At 39.6% G+C, this 20,000-nt stretch overlaps 4 protein-coding genes across 4 annotated transcripts in view; 3 read left to right on the plus strand and 1 right to left on the minus strand.

Moving 5' to 3' along the window:
- The window catches only part of LOC138004589 (octopamine receptor beta-1R-like), an 11,669-nt gene extending 9,920 nt beyond the window's left edge, over window positions 1-1,749 (plus strand). The window contains exon 2 of the mRNA XM_068851141.1: window positions 1-1,749. This exon is cut by the window's left edge and continues 624 nt beyond it. Within this exon, the coding sequence (XP_068707242.1) occupies window positions 1-390 (390 nt within the window). The 3' untranslated portion in view covers window positions 391-1,749.
- Window positions 1,750-7,303: 5,554 nt separating this feature from the next.
- Window positions 7,304-9,659, minus strand: LOC138002851 (melatonin receptor type 1A-like). The gene has a single exon (XM_068848833.1). It carries the CDS (start codon window positions 9,136-9,138, stop codon window positions 7,969-7,971), a length of 1,170 nt encoding a protein of 389 aa, XP_068704934.1. The 5' UTR covers window positions 9,139-9,659; the 3' UTR covers window positions 7,304-7,968.
- A 6,388-nt stretch (window positions 9,660-16,047) lies between these two features.
- Window positions 16,048-17,684, plus strand: LOC138002852 (tropomyosin alpha-3 chain-like). Its single transcript, XM_068848834.1, has one exon. It carries the CDS (start codon window positions 16,416-16,418, stop codon window positions 17,187-17,189), a length of 774 nt encoding a protein of 257 aa, XP_068704935.1. The 5' UTR covers window positions 16,048-16,415; the 3' UTR covers window positions 17,190-17,684.
- Window positions 17,685-19,409: 1,725 nt separating this feature from the next.
- Window positions 19,410-20,000, plus strand: part of LOC138003376 (33 kDa inner dynein arm light chain, axonemal-like) — a 7,026-nt gene continuing 6,435 nt past the window's right edge. The window contains exons 1-2 of the mRNA XM_068849419.1: window positions 19,410-19,606; window positions 19,809-19,960. Of these exons, the coding sequence (XP_068705520.1) occupies window positions 19,526-19,606; window positions 19,809-19,960 (233 nt within the window). The 5' untranslated portion in view covers window positions 19,410-19,525. The remainder of the gene's footprint in view (window positions 19,607-19,808; window positions 19,961-20,000) is intronic.

The raw sequence follows: 20,000 nt of genomic DNA on the forward strand, positions 1-20,000 counted from the left end.
GCTCAGAAGATTCGTCAACACAACGCAATTCGCGGTGAATCTCTTAATACTGGCATCAGTGCGCACGAAATAAAGCTGAGCAAATCCCTCTTTGCAGTTGTTTTTGCTTTTATGATTTGCTGGATCCCGTTTTGGATCATTATTCTTCTGCGCCGATTTCGTCTCGTGGGAAAGATGCCTCGAAGCATCGAACTCTTCTGTTTATTTCTCTTCTATCTCTCCAATACAATTAACCCTCTCATATATGCTGGAATGAACCCCGAGTTTCGCAGAGAATTTCGCAAAATTCTCTTCATTGAACGTTTTCGAGAGATTGTAGCCTCTCTAAGTGACAGCGGGAAAGGCAAAGTTGATGATTCTGAAACAGCCAACGAAACTGAATTAAATTGACTTTTAAAAACAATCCGAAACTAAAGTGGTGTGTGGATTTTTCTTCTTTCGGAAGTGAATCAATTTTTCTTTCCGACTAGCAAGATAAGAGAAGCTTTAAATCTCCACTTTACACATGAGCATCAACAATAGGTATACAATGTAATGTGTAATTAATGCAAGTTTCGGCTTTATATCGATTCGACATATCAAAGGAGCACAAAACTATGGAATCAACTCTAGATCTTCCACTCCCCCGATCGAAACGTTCATTCTCCTAACTAGTAGCATGAATTTCTTTGTTAGGTAGTCATAAGAATTCGGTGTTTAAGATCACACCTCTTAAGCTGATAATATTCTTCATTCTCAATACCTGTCTGCTATTAACTATGGTCTGACTGACATTTCATTGAAATTGTGAAGAGAATTTACGTATCGATCATTCCTGGGAGTCAAAGGGTTAAATCTTTGGTATAGGATATAACACAACTGTAAGAGTGTGAAAGGTAGCTCTTGACCTATAAGCTCATTTTCGTTAATATGACTTAATTGTCAATTAGTATTAGCAGATAATCCACTGATTTACTTGAATAATTATTCCCTGCCAGAAAGCAAAATTTTAGCTCTTAATCAAAATAATCAAAGAGGAAGTTTGGTTAATTTGATTGATTGATTGATTGATTGATTGATTGATTGACTGATTGATTGATTAATCCATTGATAGCAGAGTTCTGCGCGCGAGGAGCACCATTGGTGAGATTGGTCAGCGTACGTCCACCCCTCCATGTGTGCTAATGTAAAATTTGGTGGTGCAACCCGCGTTTTTTGGCGGCTTCATCTTTGATATTGGACATCCATATTATAGTTAATTGACACCTGTCAATACAGGGTACCTGCTCACCAGTATTATGTGAGCATATCGTGGGCTCAAGTTTAAAACTCATCGAGCTTAATTGTATCTTTTAAAAGTTGACTGCTGACCAAGTACTGGTTTTCGATTGGATCGCAGGCTCAAGTGATGTTATATAATAATATTGCAAGAGTAAATAACACTGGAGCCCCGCTTTGAGGCTTGGCTAAATCGATATATAAATTAATTGATTGACAAGAAAACCCAAGACTCGTGCAAGTTGCAAACGACTCACACGAATCAGTCAATCACTTTATTAACGTGGTCGGTACAGTTAGTTAAAAGCTAGTTTACAAGTACGCCACGAGATAGTTAAGATCAAAATACAAAAATAAAAACTTTATTGGAAATGTGTAAATTTAAGGAAAGCTACAATTGTAATGAATTATGATTTAAAATGGTTTAGTTCCAATGTTGTCTAAGTGTAGAATAAAAATTATAAGAAGAGTAAAGATCATCTAAAAAATTGATACGCATCTACTCTATTTAGATTGAATTTCACGTGGTAACTCCTTTTGCGTGAACTTGCGAGAAAGCCATAGGGCAAAATTTGAGACCGATTGTAATTTTTTCCTGCAGTACAAAACACTTCCTAATTTTTAAAGGAAAAAAAGCTCCCCCCCCCCCTCCCCCCTCCTCTCCCTCCTTGATTAGGCAAACGCAGGCTGAAATTTTCGTTTTCCCAAAAGTTAAGGAAACTTCTTTGGTTTCAGAATTAATTAAGGAATGCATGCTTTTATGCGTTTTGCGGTTTGGCACCTATACGTAAACGAAATGTTAAATCTATCTCTTGAATCTGACTCGTTTGGTCAATGTTTATGCTTTAATGCTTTAATTGGATACTTTAACTCAGAATGCACTATACCAGTAGATCAACTAAATAGCTATACCACATAGGACAGACCACAACACCGGGATTTCCATGCCCAACCCACTCCTGGCGAATAGTGTGTGGGTTCTTTTACATCTCAAGGGATTATGGACATTGAAGGGTTGTGAGACGGGGCCTACGGTTTATCGTCCACATTCGAGAAAACTAGAGAGAGAGCCTAATCATTTGCAGATGTCACAATAGTCCGATACACAACCAACTGAGCCAAACTGTCTGCGGTCAGCGGTTCTTTATCTAGATTGCACAATAGTCAAATACTACCTACAGTAACATTTAAAACAGTATCAGAATTTTCGAGGGTATACATGCACGGTCATCTCAAGAATTACTTTGAACTTTCTTTATCATTTTAAGTCGTCTAGGAACTACAGAAGTCGATCCCTTAACTCCAAGCTTGTGAACTAAATCGAACTATATCCCAGTTCTAAAGATAAAAGACTTTTAAAACTAATAGTAATCTCGGATTATTGAGGTGCGTTCGACAGTCGCTTTGAAAGCAAGGAAGAAGGGTAGGAAAAAAAACGATCTTATTGGACCGAGGGTTTGTGGATAAGAACATGTACTTCCCGAGTATTATTACTCATGCGACAGGATTAAAAATATTTTGCCCTTGGCTAGATTCTGAATCATAAGTAAGTGCGATTTGTTTGATTTAAGAAGGTAAGTTGTGGTAAAAAATAACTACGCCTCATTTTTGAGGAAACGATACAACGTAAATAGATCCCTGAGAGTACATGTGGCTACTTCTCAAAGTCAAGTAGACTACTGCATTCCTGATAAAACAACGCGAAAATGTATTTTTTAACAAATAGTATTGTCAAATACTATTGACCCAGAAAAATTGACGAAAATAAAATGGAATCGAGTAACATGACATGTTGATCATTTCCGAGTCAGTCACTTCAATTTTCTTTCACAGCAAGTTAAAGCGCCGCTGAATTGCTGTCTACATTAAGTAAATAATATGAGAAAGACTTCAGCTTGACAGTGATCACTATTAACACTGAGATTGCTTCAGTGCTTGTATTTCCATTAAAGGATGCTATCACGATAAAAGGTCACTGAAGTTAATCCCTGTCGGGCGGGGTTGGAATCTGGATGTGAGACCATTGAGATATACGATTCCTACATGCCATGTGCATTGTAATCCTGACCATTGATCACTTAATTTAGGAGACACGAATATAGGAGTAATCACTGATTGTGAAGTGTCTTCGTTGCTAAGATGCGATTGCACGTATGATGTAATTCAAGATGGCTCTGAAAAAAGCAGACGAACGAAAAACGAAAAATTGCTAATTCACACTATGCACAGGACACCCAAGATTAGAAATTGCGTTCTCCTACTGTCGAATACAAATTTAAAATTAAAGACAATGCAAGACAATGAAAAAGTTCAATACTTAAGGTTAATTATTACTGGTTCAGATTGACATAAGTAAGGGAATGAATTTTCCGTTTGTTATTTTCAACATATTTCTTCCTGTTTGTTTGCCAAGGAGCAAATTTACAAAAGACAGACAAGGACAGTTTGTTTTTACTGAGAATACATTTTAAAAAGTATCCATTGAAAGAAAAAGCAGAGATAAAGTTGAATCAATAGCCTATTTTGCTAATGGTTTTTTCCTAGTGATTCCGTGTAGCTACAGTCCTTTCTGGGAGCAAACGAACAAACTGTAATTTCAAATTAACTGTCAAACTTGCCGTTAACCCCCAAAAAGGACCGGAACTATCCATGATTGATTAGTAATAGAAACCAACCATAAGCAAAATAGATGAATGATGGGGTTGGTTTTGTTTTAACATTCGTTCGATTTTGTTGAACAGGGATATTGAAACACGATTTTTAACCAATCAGCGTGCGTATTTTCTTAGAACTGTTTTCTAAATATATGTACATAGAAGCAATCCAATGTAAACTCTCATTGCCAGCCCAAATATAGTACACCACTAAAATCAAATCTACGTTGTAACGGCTCTTGCTCAAAATATTTAACTTCTCAACGCACACCGACAGGAAGATTGTCCATGGTTGCTTGCCTCAAAACTCTGGAACCATTCCACATTTCTTTTGTGATCGCGAATGATGAATGACGATAAGGCTCTTTGCTCCCCTCTTTCAACACTGTTGGGTATGCGTGTGCGCACTAATCGGTCTGTCAATGACGTATCCATGTCCGTATCCATAGTAACAAACGTGACTGCAGGCTCAGACCGAATAAAAGGCCTCTTGTTGAATCAAATGTTGATGATGAGATGCCGCCAGCGTTTGCCCACCCCAGCAGTCAACATCGTTCAACATCGTTCAACATCGTTCAACAAAATCGAACGGATGTTAATGAAGCAAAAGTTGAAGCCGTTTCCCCGGGTCTTATTAAGGAAAGGTTTCGCTCTGACAAAGGACTAACGCTAGATACATCAGCTCAGAAACCTTTCTTATGGTGCGGGTTAATTTACTTTGAATAAATTAACTCACAACCAATTTTCATACGCAAAATAGGCTATTCCCAATGAACAAGCTGAATAGCATTATAAATCTGAAAACAAACAACAGCAGCATAATAGAGGGCATTTTATGAACAATTCAACATTCAAGAACTCAAACAACTTTTTGGCAAGAAAACACTTCAGTTGTTAACCATGAAAACAAAAATAATTTGCTCCTTGGCACTTAGTAAATAATATATTTAGTTTAGCAAAGAGTAAGGGTCATGCTATTTGAACTTACGCCAGTTATGCGCAGTGCTTGAGCAATTCCTTCATTTTCCTTTCACTGCTTTTTACGTTGCTGTGAACAGAAGATTTGTTGTTTAAAAATGGCCGCCGTGACGTCATGTCCATGCTTTTAATCTGTAAAAAGCACGCAGAACAGAACAGAATGCTAACTACTGCACGGACTGCATGCGCCAGATATTATTAAATTCCGTCGTGCCACGAACAAGGAAGATGCTCATTTGCGAGCATTGCCTTAACTGAGTTAACGGTGTGTCCACAGGCATAAATATATGTTATTTGCCAGCTGGGAGGTCCGTATAGCGAAAAACTGTGACCTCGGTCTTAAAAAAGCTGCCCACGGCAACATTTTTAAGACCGAGGTCACAGTTTTTCGCTATACGGACCGACCCTTAGCTGGTAAATAACCTCTCTCTCTCTCTCTCTCTCTCTCTCTCTCTCTCTCTCTCTCTCGTCCTCTCTAACATCACTTTTTTAATTGTTGACTCGCACCGCGCTTGATAGCGAATGCAGTAAGCGACTTACAAACTGAACGTTTCCCTGAAGAGAAATATTTTCTTTGCATTCTATTTCCACTCTTCTTGTCTCATAAAAATCTGTTTTGAAACACTTACTTCCGTATGTAAACGGATTCGGTGTCAAAATATGGAAATTTAAGGTCATTACACAAGCTCACGCAACCAGGGCTAGGATTCCGCCAGGGGTGACGGACAAGATAGAAAAATTCCGCCCGCTCCCAGAGCCAATCAGAGTGCACATGCAGTATTCGCAAAATTCCGCGTGCTCACGCACTGAGAAAAAAAAAAGAGACAATTACTTAAATTGTCCAGATAACTGCGAGGATCACTTTTTCCTTTCACTCTTAATTATAAGTCTTCTCGGATAGGGACGATAAACCGTAACCCCGTGTCACAACCCTTCAGGTTTCATCCCTGGTAAAGAAAAATTGAAACATTCAGGTAGCTCCAAGGGGATTCGAGTCCATGCCCCCTGTGATACAGGTGTAATGCTCTACCCACTGAGCTAGGAAGCCAAACAGTTGGGAGAAGGTCAATTTGTTGGGTTCATTTGTTCCCGCAAAAGGACTGATGAATGAAATAAATGTGATCCTCGCACTTGATGGACACCTCAAAAATTCAGATGGCTTCAATTTGATTCGAACTCACGACTTCCGCGATGCTCGTGCAACAAATATGAAACCACACAGTTGGCTTCATAGCTCAGGTCATGGGTTCGAATCCCGTTGTCTATAAGAGTGTCTATAGGAGACACTAGGGAACTGAAAGCCTGGTTTTCACCAGGGACGCAAGCACAAGCCCAAGCCGCATAAGCAGCTACTGCCAGTGAAAACGAACGTCGACATAAGCATCAAAATCAACCACGGCATCCGCCATTTTGCTCAAATGTTCAGATACAGGGAATCTTGAACGAGTGCTCTAATTGGCCAGACGCAACAAATTTCCTTGTGCTTATGCTGCGTTTCGTTTTCACACGACGCAAGCGAACTCAAACATAAGCACAAGCCAAAGGGAAAGGAAAAAAAAATCGATCCTTGTGCTTGTTATTGGGCTTGTGCTTATGCTTGCGTCAACCCCGTTTTCACGGTGAAATAAGCGCTCTTATACGGTTGTGCTTGCGTCGCTAGTGAAAACCAGGTTTCTGTAAGGACGACGACAAAGACGGCTACGAGAAACGCCACAATGAGCAAAAAAACAGCTCTGCACGCTCTGCACGTGCGCGTTTTACATTTGCGTACGTGAATTCACCAAATTTGAGGTAATGTGGAGGATGTGAGCACCTGACGATAAATTTTCAATTTTTGCTCTATATATCCACACCGTTCTCATCGCCAATTTTATTTCTGGAATATCGACACTCATTTTCCATTCCGAGCGACTCGCAGTGATCGAAAAATTATCACAATAATGGAAATAATATTTTTAGACAACGTTTTTGTAGCCGTCAGGCGTCGTCCTCCCTTAAAGGTCCCTAATTGCCTAAATAATCCAGCTAAGTGCGAAGATCATTTCTCCCTTCTGTCAATAGAGCGAGTTTCAATCGAGTATCGTAAAACCAAAACCAAAGTAATTACTTTGGCCAATCAAAAAGGACGGAGACAATCCGGTAAACCAATCAAAACTCGAAGTAATTACACGTAGCCGACACAAAGCGCGGGAAAATGTGCATGCGCGAGCCACGATTGGTTTTGGTTTCACTTCTGATTGGTTGAAAAAGTGGCGCGAGAACTTTGAACCAATCACTGAGTGAAGTAATCATAAACCAAAGCAATTCACTAATTACTTTCGACACTCAATTGAAAACCGCTCTAGTCCGCTTCATTTACATTTCTTTCAAAAGTTATCATCACACACGCCCTCAACAATTACGACAGCCGGAGCTTGACTTTAATTCACAGAGTTAGAGCTGAAATGCCAGGCAGTTATAGTATTTGCTTGCGGATGCTTCGGGTCACACGAAGCCCGGCGAAGTCGTGCACCGAATCCCGTCTTGAAGACGAATTGGGTCAATATTCGATAATCCCGATTTCAAACGTGCCAACTGGTAACCAAGTGCTTACACTTGAGAACACTCTCACACAAACGTTTCCAAGTTTTAGTTTTTCCATATCGTTTTCGCAATTCGAAAGAGAGAGAAAAAACACTAAACATTTAACAACTGTAGATAATCTGTACTACAATCACTAAGAATATCGTGTATACTTGTAATTAAAAAGTCTCTTCCGTGAAGCAAAACCATAAAAGTACAAAAAAAAAACAAAAATACTACGGCTAATCGATTGCAAAAATGATAAGCAAAACGTTTGTGTCATTTGCACGCGACTGTCTGTCTGAAAACCAAAAAATCATTCCCAACAACAAAACTTGAAAAAAGTCTGTTTAAAGCGCAAAGCTCAATGCAAAAAAAGCCAATTGATTCGCAAATTATTCGTGCCACTTGGGAATCATATTTATTCCAATCAACAGTTACTTTCTTCAGACAGCCCCGCACGAACATGACTTCTTGCCCATTCTGTTTCTTCAATAAGTTCACCGAGTTATTCTCTTTAGCAGCTAGTTTCTGATGTGGAGGGCCCGAAGTCTACACGTCGTACTGTACGAAGATGGTTCAAAGCTGAGTTAGCTTTAAAATTTCTCGCCCCTTGCGCCCCTTGCTGTACGCGAAGTGAAACTGAATTGCGCGTGTTGGCATCAACATCATCTGATTTTGTCAGCCTTCCCTCAGCGCTGGTAGATACATGAACGCGGCGACGCCATCGTTTACAGAGCAAGATTCTTCGAAATTCTCTTCTGAAAGCAGGGTTCATGCCAGCATAAATGAACGGGTTAATTGTATTGGAGAGATAAAAGAGGAAAATGCCGAAGAGTTGTACGTTTCGAGGCATCTTTGCTACGAGATCAAATCGGCGCAGAATAACAATGACCCAAAATGGAATCCAACAAATCATAAACGCAAAAACAACTGCAAATAGGGATTTGCTCAACTTTATTTCGTGCGCACTGAGGCAGTTTCTTCTTCCACTGTGTTGTCGTTCAATGATCGCTCGGATGTTGGATCGTCGTTCAAGAGTTGCAGAAGCCGAATAGTTGTGTTTTCGGATCATTTTGGCGACCTTACTGTAGCTAACTATAGTAGCCATTAGCGGTGTTAGAAAGAACAGGGAGAGCACTATAGCATAATGAATCATCTTTCCAAGTTCGCTAAGGTGCACAATAGAATCTTCGTCGTAGCCTGGAACAAATCCGAACTCATGTAAGCCAAAAAGGCAAGAAACAGTGGTGTAACAAGCAACAAAAATCCACACCACTGCGACCAAGACGAGAGACTTATGCATAGAAAACAATTTGTTGTATTGCAGATCCGACTTGCACATTCTTACAAAACGGTTTACGGCTGTCAAACCCATAGTCACTGGCGAAACATAGATGACAAACAGGCTGAAGAAAGCATGAAGTTGGCGTATCGCTCCACCATAAATCCATCTGCCGTTTATTAACACACCCGCACTTAATGGCATCACAAAAACAGCGGAGAGTAAATCGCTTACTGCCAAAGCGATGATGTACAGGTTCGTCGTGGTTCGAAGACGTTTGTTACTGAAAACCGAAATACATATCAGAGAATTTCCCGCGAAGGATAATATATTCAAGATTAGCAGCGAGCAAACTTCTACGATGATTAAATAAAGACTACGAGCGCCTAAGTCCTCCGCCATTACTTTAACAGCGCGAAAACGTTTTGCTCCGAATTTTGGCTTTGTAGTCAAAAGTTGAAGTACTGCAGACTGACCCCGTTTTAAGATTCAGTTATTGGCGATAATATCACCTTCAGCGTGTAAACTTACTGAATTGTTTGTTGTTGTTTGAATTTGAGCAGATTTTCAGCTACATATCTTAATCCAAACCTTTCAGTTTCCTATAGGACGTAGAGATCTTTCACTTAATGACGGCATTTTCTACGTTTTACATTCAGCCTTTTTTACAAAATAATGAAAGATTTCATTTTCCATTTCCACCGAGATGGGTAAATGTTCTAGTGTTATTTTTTCCTAGAAAAGGCTCAACGCAACGCTTTATGCTGAATTTCCTTTCAGTTTAGTGCCCGTATTTCAGTTTTTAACATTGCACGAATTTCCCGCCATAAGGAGCTCGTTCCATCAGCCAAAAACGGAGTTTTGTTTAATGCCAACTTAATTAGTGAAAAGAATCGATCCAAAATACATAGAAACCAACTTGATATTAAAACCGAAGCCGTAATTTTGATAAAATTAACCGTCTTAACTTTGCATGTTAGCGTGACTCAGTTCTTTTAGCAAGTGCAATTACGCAACCCTAATTCATGTACGCTACTCAAAGTGAAAGATAGCGCCCACCAACAGCGCGCATTACCATGAAAGCGCTTGTTCATCATAACACGTTGGAGGAGAAGACTCTAATTATTTATTAATTATTAATTACTGATTACTAATTCATTGATAATTATTCATAAATTCCTAAAGAAATAACACACAAACAGCGGTGACACACATGAGTAATCTCATAATTTTTAAAAAACACTTAACGTTTCGAGTGTGTCAACATTCATCATCAGAAGTAACCGTTGAGGAAAAAACCCTTATTTAAATAGTAAAAACTTATGGCAACTGAAAACTAGTTAAAGCTAGTTAAATTATCATTTTTGATTATGTGAAGTTTCATATATTGAAGAAAATTACTACTTTCACCTCTTCAGTGGCTAAACTTGAACTCGCAACTGACCAGCTTCCAAGGGGTTTGATAGCTCAGATGCAGCGGCATTCTCGTTTCAAGATCCCATCGTTTCTCTCAGCCAGCCAGCCCATTCTCTACCTTGACAACATGTCCTTCTCCCCGAAGTTATCTGATATAAAATATTGTTAATTTGCTCTGAACTGTGTATATCAGATAAATTCGGACACTGTGTCCCAGGATTTGTGGCAGCAGAGGAAAAAAATGAAGATAAAAATCATATCGGTGGATAGGATTCGAACAGGGAGCTTCAACTCTATGGGAAACGCTTCACCCCACTTTACCACTGAAGATCAAGACACCGATCTTTCAAAATAAAGATTTCTTTAAGTCTCACATAGAATATTATCGCTGAAGAGTAATTAGATCTAAGCTAGATTAATTAGCCGTAGGCTTTGATTTTCAAATGTTTAGCTTTGTCGTGAAGTTTGGCAACCGACCTATAGCAGTGTTTAATATTCTTTGTTGCCGAGTGATAATATAGCATTATCAAATTAATAGTGTTAAAAATAACACAGGAAAAAATAACAGATTCCCATTTTTGGATATTTTAGGGTATTTTGAAGAATACCAACAAAAATCCCAAATTTGGAAGAGTGAGACAAGTCCCAGTCAGGGAACTTGGTTGGGAATTCCCTGGTTGGGACTTGTCTCACTTTGCCAAATTTGGGATTTTTATTGGTATTCTTCAAAATACCCTAAAATATCCAAAAATGGGAATCTGTTATTTTTTCCTGTGTAATTAATGTCCCCGAACAGCTAGCGATGTGGTGGTCGCGTCGTTAGGTGACGGATAAAAACAATCAACATGATTCCCAGGTTCGAGTCCTATGTTTCATACAGTTGCATTGTCTTTTCAAACAAATATGACCATTTCCCACTAGTCCTGGGACACAGTGTCCTAAATTAACGATAATAGTCAATTCAAAGAAAATTAGCAATTGGGTATATCAGATAAATTCGAGGTGGAGGATAGGTTGACCTTGACTATGACACCATGTGACTACAGGTCACAGGGTGCAGATCGGAGGAGTTTTGTTGTATCGTACACGACAAAGTCTCACCTCGTGAATTCCAAACTGTGTTTGCTTTGTACAATGCAGATTGCAAAAATGAAGTCCTCCTGAATTGCGAACGTTTTCTACTTCCATATCCTTCTATATCCCCAGATCTTGTGTCTTCTCTCGAACTCTTCTTGCACTGTTTCCGCCATCTTTGTTTGCATATACCGCAGACCAAAGTACTGTGGCAACAAAAGGTTGATTCGCTGCCAAAGGTCGGTTTCCAAATTTCACGACAAAGCTAAACATTTTAAAATAAAAGCTTAGGCCTAATTTATTAATCTAGCTTCAGCCGAATTACTCTATAGCATTGATCGATATTCTATGCGAAACTTAAGAAATGTTTTTTTGTGAAAGAGTGGTGTCTTGGTCTTCAGTGATGAAGCGGAAAGAAGCGGACCCTATAGAATAGAAACTTGGAGTTCAAATCCAATCCACGAATATGATTTTTTATTTCCTTATTTTCTCTGCTACCACAAGTCCTGGGACACAGTATCCTAAATTAATGATAACAGTAAATTCAAAACAAATTACGAATTAACGATAATCGTTGATTTAGAGGAGAGATCATATACCACTTTCATAAATGGCTGCCCCTTTTACATCACTTGATGCAGCTTGTCGTAGCGAGGCTAGTAAGGCTTTTAAGCATTAACACAAAAAATATTTTATTTGGCTGCGATTATAAGAGCGGTCTATGTTGTAGCCGGCACGGCCTTTTTTTTGGTGCTAAGGCCCACCGGTCACGGCTGCTTGCTTCAAAACTCAAAGAGACACGCTACGGTCTGGGAACGAGAATAGGGAGCCGTTTAGCAACGACAACAGCGACGGCAACGAGAACGTCACAAATTTGCATATTTAGTGGGCAAAAACAATAGCTTTGCACGCTCTGCACGTGCCTTTTTCATTTTTGTGCATTTCTTTGCTGTGGTCAGCAAAACAGCAACGTGAATTCACCAAATTTGAGGCTTTGTGGAGGACGTCAGCACCTTGAGATAAATTTTCATTTTCTCCCCTAAATTACGCGTGATCGTGACCCAGATCGGTTTCATTTTTCAGGGACTGCCACATCATTGTCATGTTAAAAAGCTTGGAATAATCGCGAAGGGATTACAATAACGCGAATTTATGTTTTGAGATGACGTACTTGTTGCCGTTCCCGTCGTCGTTGCAAAGGCTCCCTAATGATGCAGCACAATCACAAGAGTCAAGCCTTGATTTCTTCAGGGGCACCCAACGAGAATATAGTTCATAACCACTTAAACATAGCATTGTTAAACGTATTTTGGTATTTAAACGGTAGATATAGGCATACTTTTATCCCCTAAAAATATTTTATCTGTTCGGATTTCCTAGCTGAAAGTCTAGTGATCCGAAAATTATAGGGATCAAAACTTACCTTTTCGAAAATTTCAGCCAGAAAAATAGCTCCCAAGGTAAAAATCCGTTGAAAATGGGCAATTATACCATTTTTTAAATGTTCGAAAATCCTAGGACAGGCAGGAAAGCAAGAAATTTTAGAACAAATGTTCCGAAAATTCTAGATCTCAAATCGTCCTCCGAACAGATATTTTCCGAAAATTGACGTTGGGTGCCCCTGTTTCTTCAGGATTTCAGTTGCTCAACTGACTGCGATGATCTTACCAACTCTCCATTCAGTTGCTATCATTAATCAGTGTCATTCTTAGGAAATTAACAATTCTTTTTGAGTTGGGAAAGCACGATTCGTGATCCTCTGTGATAGTGCTAAAGTTCTCAACACCTTTCGTTTTAGTGAAGGGGATTGACTTTGTTAATTGTTCCTCATTTTGTTCATTCTGGCCGTATATGGTTCCTCCAGCCCTTGTAGTTTCACGACCGAGAACAAAAGATGCTTGGATTTTCGCAACTTTCGAAGCCTATAAAATGGCAGGATTTGTTAGAAAAATGAAAAAATGGCCGCAATGCGTTTCGAACAGGTGCAAAGGTTCATTTTAGCGAAAAAAATATTTTGGGGTTGGGGACACGAGCACGTTCAGCCGGATAAAAACCTGAATGCTCCAGAACTGGAGTCGAGCCGGTTACAAGTTTGGAAGTTTGGATTACGATTTCCGATCATGAGATCCGGCTACAGGTACAACTGAGCCTACGGGAAACAAGCTTGTCATTTAATTCTATTTGTTGTTCTATGGGCCATTCCGGAATCGCGCAGGGAACTGGGGCGAGTTTCAAATAAACTGACACCATTGCATGAAGAATAACATTAGGGCCGTTTATACGAGAGAAAATAAGCCGCGGCTTACATAAAACGCGAACACCCCGTATAAATGGTACAAAATCTACGTTCACGGGAGTTTATTTCCTCTCGTATAAACGGCCCTATTGAGATTGACCATCTGTCCAAATTTGATTCTTTTAGGTTGAACAGAGACCAAATTACGGACTTATAAACGTAGTTAAAAGTCGATAAAAACGTCTCTAATTTTGAGGCTGCGTTCCCCCAAACCATACAAACTCTTAATTTTTTTACGATTTTTGAAATATTCACAAAAATAGGGAAACAAAGTGATTTTCACCTCAACTATTTCCAAATACATGTAGTGGGTCCATGACAGGATTTTCCGGTTGCCCCAAATCTGATAAAATTTTTAAAGAGTTTTTATAGTTTTTGGGAACGTAGCCTCAAAATTAGGAACGTTTTCATGGATTTTTAACTATGTTTTGAAGTCCGTAACCTGCTCTCTGTTCGACAGATGGCCAATCTCAGATTTATCGACTGGTTCAAATTTGAAATTCGCCCCAGTTCCCTGTGCAATTCTGGAATGGCCTATTTCTCTTGTTGTAAAACCGTTATTTCTGAAGTTTTATGGTGGAAACTCACTAATAAACGTCAAGTACACGAGATCGAGTTGAAAACCATCGTAGTAAAGCAGCAACTTAGGTAGTTTCAGGTGAAGAAAGTCTGGAAATAAAACAGGTTCTATCTCACTTGCGTGAGTTCGAGTTTTAGTGGAAAATTCAGCTGGCTGACAAGTTGTTAATTTTGCTCATAGTCACCCTGGGAGAGCGGAACGCTTTTTTTTTTTCCAGCAAAGTTAAAAAGCTCAAAAAAAATTTTATATCGTTTTCTTGTAAGTTTTTTTGCCTATTATTATGCATTTGGGAAATAATTTTTGTTGGGTGTCCTTGTAAGAGGTACCCTACAAGCAGTTGGTTTCTCCTACGCTTCCCGAGAGAGAAACCACTGCGAGCAACCGTTTGATTTTCCATCGAGCATGTGCGAAGTACGTGACACCCCACGTGATGTATTGGACATCACTTCGTCTTATTTCGCGGGAAATCCCTACAAAAAACAGGCTCGCCCAAACGCAGCAGTTACGCCCTGAACGAACGCGCAAGCGCCAAACTCCCAAGTTTACTAACTCGTTTTACCGGTTCAAATTTAATTTATTCGTCCTTGGCGCTGGACGGCGGCTCACTCAAAGAAACTAACGGTTGCTCGCAGTGGTTTTTCTCTCGGGAAGTGTAAGAGGTGAACGAATGAATGATATATGGGATATATGAAATGTTCATAAATAGAATCAAACGCTCGCATCACGTTTATCACTGCTGTATTCTGAATGTTCTTTTCTGATGTTGTTGTTGTTGTTGGTGTTGTTGTTGAAATGAAACCGTCGGCGAATTTTCAAACGAAAAAATAAAACTTGCTTTAACAAATATAAAGTATTACACAGATTTCTCCAGAAATGCAGCTTGTAAGATTCTCGAAATCTTTTAAAAGCGTCACTATATAAGGCATCGTTTACACGAAAGCGGTTTCACATCGACACGCTTTCATGACTTCGAAACCGCGTCAAAAATCTATGCGGTTTGGAAGTGTTTACACGGAACCGTTTTCGCCAGAAAATCTAAGTCGCGATGGTATAAGGGAGCGTGGGAACTACGTGCTGAATTAACTATTTTGAATTGAACAATGCAAATTTCGCGCTAAAATAGTTACCGTATTAAAATCGATGCGGTTTCGCTGTTTACACGACAAATGAAACCGCATTGTTTTGAAAACGCTCCACTTTTAGCAGCGGTTTTAAATCGACGCGGTTTCGATAACAGTTTCGATCGGTGTCGTGTAAACGAAAGGTGTAACCGCATCGATTTCGATGCGGTTACACATGAAACCGATTTCCTGTAAGCCGAAGTGTCACTTCCCCAGTTACCAGGGGAGGGGATTGTTCCTTCTTCTGTTACCAGGGGAGGGGGAGGGGACTGAAGACTCCAGAGTTTTGAAGCAAGCAACCGTGGACAATCTTCCTGTCGGTGTACGTTGGATCAGTGGCTTGATCTGATCGGCGTAATTACAAGTTGAGAAGCTTAATAATTTGAGCAAGGGCCGATACAACGTTGATTTGATTTTAGTGGTGCACCGTATTTCGGCTGGCTAACCAGCCTTCCTCAGGTACAATGAGAGTTTACATTAGATTTCTTCTATGTACATATACTGATAGTAAATGGATGTTGACTTAATACTGGGAAAATGTGATAAAATATGGCAGTTACAACAAATTTGAATTCAAAGGTTACGAGTGACAGAAAAATAACGGAAGTGACTGTAAATAATAAACTGAAATCTAATACGTTTCTTAGCGGAAAGATAATAGGTGTCTATCAACTGCCAATTCAAGGCCACTGACAGCTGAATAATTCTGCAAGTGTGCTGTCATGTTTCCTTCGGAAACGGTCTAACAAAATGGAAATTCATTAAACTCAACCACTTCGTTATTTATTTATGAATATTGACAGGATACATTTCAACTCGCTTTGACGCCTGCTTAAGCGTGCCCTTAGCATGGTGTCGGCTTTCTTACAAGAAAGTCACGCAAAGTTAAGCAAAAGGCCTACGGCAAAACTCGATTCAACCGGTTTGTTCAAGTCTAAAATAGTTAAAAGGATCCATGCATTTAGTCCTTGCTTCAGGACAGCGAGCAAAAAAAGCTCTGGGATGATAGTTTTTGGTGCAATTTTAAAAATTCGCCAGTTGTGACTTTATCTGAGAGAAAGATCTGATTAGACCGCACACACGCTGAGTTCAAGAAAAGGTCAGGACATCATTCGCTGCATCGAGTCAACACATAGATTTCATTATTTTGCAAAATATCTGTTGCCGGGATTTGCGTCCTTTCTTTGGAAAAATGGCTTCTTATGTACAGGAATCGTACAAGGAACCTAGTAAAGTCAGCAGGAAGTCATTTCAAGAGAAAATGAACAAGTTGAAACTAGGAGTAAAAGAAACAGAAGACAAGGTCAAGAAGTATAAAGAAGAAACATTGGCAGCGAGGCGAAGGGAACAGTCTGCAAAACTCAAAATGAGGGCTATGTCCGAGAGAATGATGGAAACAGAGGAACAAATTAGAAGAGTTGAAGTTCGTATTGCTCAGCAGAACAGTCGGAGAAATGAGATCGCGGAGAAGTTACGGGAGAACGGCCGCGTGAAAGAAGTTTGGGAAGGCTGTAAAATAGACATTGAACAAAAGATTCGGGAACTACATGAAGCCCAGCAGCATACGAAGGAAGTTCAGAAAATGAATAAAGGATTATTGAAGGTGGAGGCGATTTTGGAGGTGAAAATCGAGAAAGCCGAGCGCCGTGCGCAAAAGGCTTCAGATAGGGCGTTTGTATTGAGTCAAAAGATTGCCGTTCATCGATATCTCGCTGAGAAGAGACCAGAGGGATTGCCAGAACCAGATGAAGAAACAAAACTCCCATTGTCTGAACAGGAAGCCAAGATGGTTAACATGAGAGAGAAGATTAAGAGCGCTATTTTACGCCAGAGAGATGCCGAGCGAAGGAAATGCACATTACAGAAAAAAATTGACGTGATAGGACAAGCTTTAGAAAACTATAAAAGACGTAACTTAGAATTCCAAATTAGCAAAAGAGAATTACTTAGCTCAAACTTTTACTAAACAGTATTATGTTTGTTAAGTACAGTTATTTGAAAGAGTAGTTTGTTTTGTGCAGCCGAGGGGCTTCAGTTAGATTCTAAAGTAAAGGCAATTTCATTTTAAAAAGTGAACAATTGAGCAATATTTTCTTCTTTTGTTTACATTAATTCTATCACGCAAGAGGTCGGAATTTCGTATTTGTCGTAACTTTAATAGTCCATAAAATCATATGTTTAACCGTCTGCTATCTTTTTTCAATGGAAATGAATTTATTAGCCTGTAACAGAGCAACTAAATTTTGCCACCAAGTATGGAATTAAACAACACACCAAAAGAAAAAAAAATGAATATATTTGTAGACGTTCGTATTATGATTATGGATTCAAAAAGCGCTGTTCTTTTGTACCCAATTGCATAGAATATGGATTAATTATGATGTAGACTGTGTGCCGGAAAATAAAGCTGCCTTATATTTGTGGTACGATCTACTGATTAAAGAAAATTACTAAACATCAACCAGTCTTAATGTGTTTTTCCTACAAGTCCCCCAGACGATCAAACATCAAAGTATATACTTGATTTTGCTCAACACGACATTCCTGACTAGTTCAATTTTGGTCTTCATTCAATGGCTACAGTTCGAGGTTGCATTTGTTGCCTTGCCAAACCACTCTTTTAGTTCGTCTACCTCCTATAGAGTGAAACTAATTTTTTAAACCGAAATCCTTATGAAATTTCACCCCTTTTGGAATTTCAATTCTTCTGAAAGCCCTAAATATATCCGCTTTTAAGTGACGCCAAGATGCCTATGATTGTATCCCCACAAAAAAAAGAAACCCAACAACAAACAAACAAATAGATTATCGTGTTGGTGTCTTTCACTAAGCCTTCTAAGATTGAAAAAATACTTGTTTTAGAAAAAATTGACGCTGATTACGTGAAGCACAGTAAGTTCGCGAGAAACTAAACCACGCAAGCTTTCAAGTTCCCGGGTTTCAGTTAGGGCTTTGAGACGAGTACGTTTCCATGGTTACAAAATAAACATATTTCATCATCCTCACTGGACCGTGAAAGTGATTTCTGGAGCACTTTTTATTTGAAAGGAAAAAGACGAGTGTAATTTTTCGCAAATGGATCAGTAGACATTTTCTACAAATAAAAGTCTGGAAGATCGGACAGAGTTTGCACGATTTTCCAGAAAACCAATGAGAATTGTTTTCCAATGGAAAGTTAAAGGCATGTAACAGAGCCGGTTCTGCTATCATGAAGTACGTGGTTCAGTGATAAACTGATCATTTCGTTGAAAACGAGAGAAAGGGCCATTTGGCCGGAGTTTTTCCCAGTTTCCATGGCATGAAGCGACTAGGAGTATTTCGACTCCCCCTGAATGGGATACAAGTCCATCTCAGGGCTACCCCCCAGCATGAAATTCGCCGGTACCCATTTACACACCTGGGTGAAGAAAGGAACCGTGAGAGCAAAGTGTCATGCCGATAGGTCGGGATAAACGCTACCTCACCTAGGAAAGCCAGGTGATGGGCTACTGATGGGCTCCTGTCCTTGATAAAATGTTCCCACGGTTACAATTTCGCAGAGAATTCAAGGGCAAAGGTTTTTCTTTCATTTCAATTCTCTAGCCACGCAATCGAAGCCCTGCCGGCGACGTCAGACGGCTGTTAGTGTCCCAAATGAAACGATAAAACGATGAAAAAAATCCTCTTACACTTTGAACACCACACGGCGACCGTTGAGTTCGGTTAAAAAAAAAAATGGTCAGGGACGACAAACAAAGACTCGGTACCAAGCCACAAACAAAAACTCATTGCGGCGGCTAGCGGATTGAAATTAAAAAAAACCTTTGCCCTTGAATTCTAGGGTAGAATTGTAACCGTGGGAACATTTTATCCAGGAATATTTGACTCAATTCGGTGGCCTCGTGAGAATTCAATGTTCAGCCTTGGTATTTATAACCGTTGACAAACGAGGAACTGATAATGGCTCAATTCGAGTCGAATCTGGAAAATAACCCGCAGGAAGGAAGCGACCCACAATGGCAACAACGTTTGGCTTTTTAGTTGAGAATTTTTACGTAAAATTATCTTTTCAGGTCCTTTATCGGGATTCCCAAACAGATCCTTATATTTTTGTTGGCGTACCCTGGTACCCTTCACACTGAGCTGGGGGTGCCTGTGGTCAGACTGAGAACAATTAGAGCCCAGCTCTTCTTGTTGAACACGGTTCATTTCCAGGGTAACGAAAGGTAACGAAAGGTTTTGTAGCCATTTCGTCGAACGGCCCACAAGTTTACCGCAAAACAGACAGATTTACTGTGAATATTGTCGTTCAGGATCCCCACAATGATTCCACCGAATTCTTCGCTAGTCAAGTATGACAACCCGGTACTTGTAAGCAGAAATACAGATAAAAAATCTCCAAAAGTAAGTTGATCGTAACATTTTTGCACGTTGCCTCTCCCGGGATTATCTTATGACGTTTTTGTTCTTTACAACTTAAATACAAGCAAAGTTTAATTTATTCCCTGGTCTTATCTGCTGTATAATTGCTTCCATCGATTGAAGCGTTTTTAGTCGAGATCTAACTTTTGGAGATTAAAACTTAAGGTTGTTTTATGTGGTTCAGGCGAGGTCCCTCAAAGTTAGCCAACAGCAAGGTGCAGCAGTTGCTAGTCCAGGACCGGTTCCACAACCACCACGAACCAACAAACTTCCACCAATGGATGCACAGAAAAATCAACAAACTGATGAAATACTCAATGCCATTTTACCGCCCAGGTATTAAAACTATGTAGAAGTTTATACTTCGTTTTAAAGT

Source organism: Montipora foliosa, chromosome 5, assembly GCF_036669935.1.
Source record: "Montipora foliosa isolate CH-2021 chromosome 5, ASM3666993v2, whole genome shotgun sequence".
Taxonomy (NCBI): domain Eukaryota; kingdom Metazoa; phylum Cnidaria; class Anthozoa; order Scleractinia; family Acroporidae; genus Montipora; species Montipora foliosa.

Excerpts from the sequence above, each read along its gene's own strand:
- LOC138002851 (XM_068848833.1), bottom strand. The coding sequence starts at position 9,138 with ATGGCGGAGGACTTAGGCGCTCGTAGTCTTTATTTAATCATCGTAGAA.
- LOC138002852 (XM_068848834.1), top strand. The coding sequence starts at position 16,416 with ATGGCTTCTTATGTACAGGAATCGTACAAGGAACCTAGTAAAGTCAGC.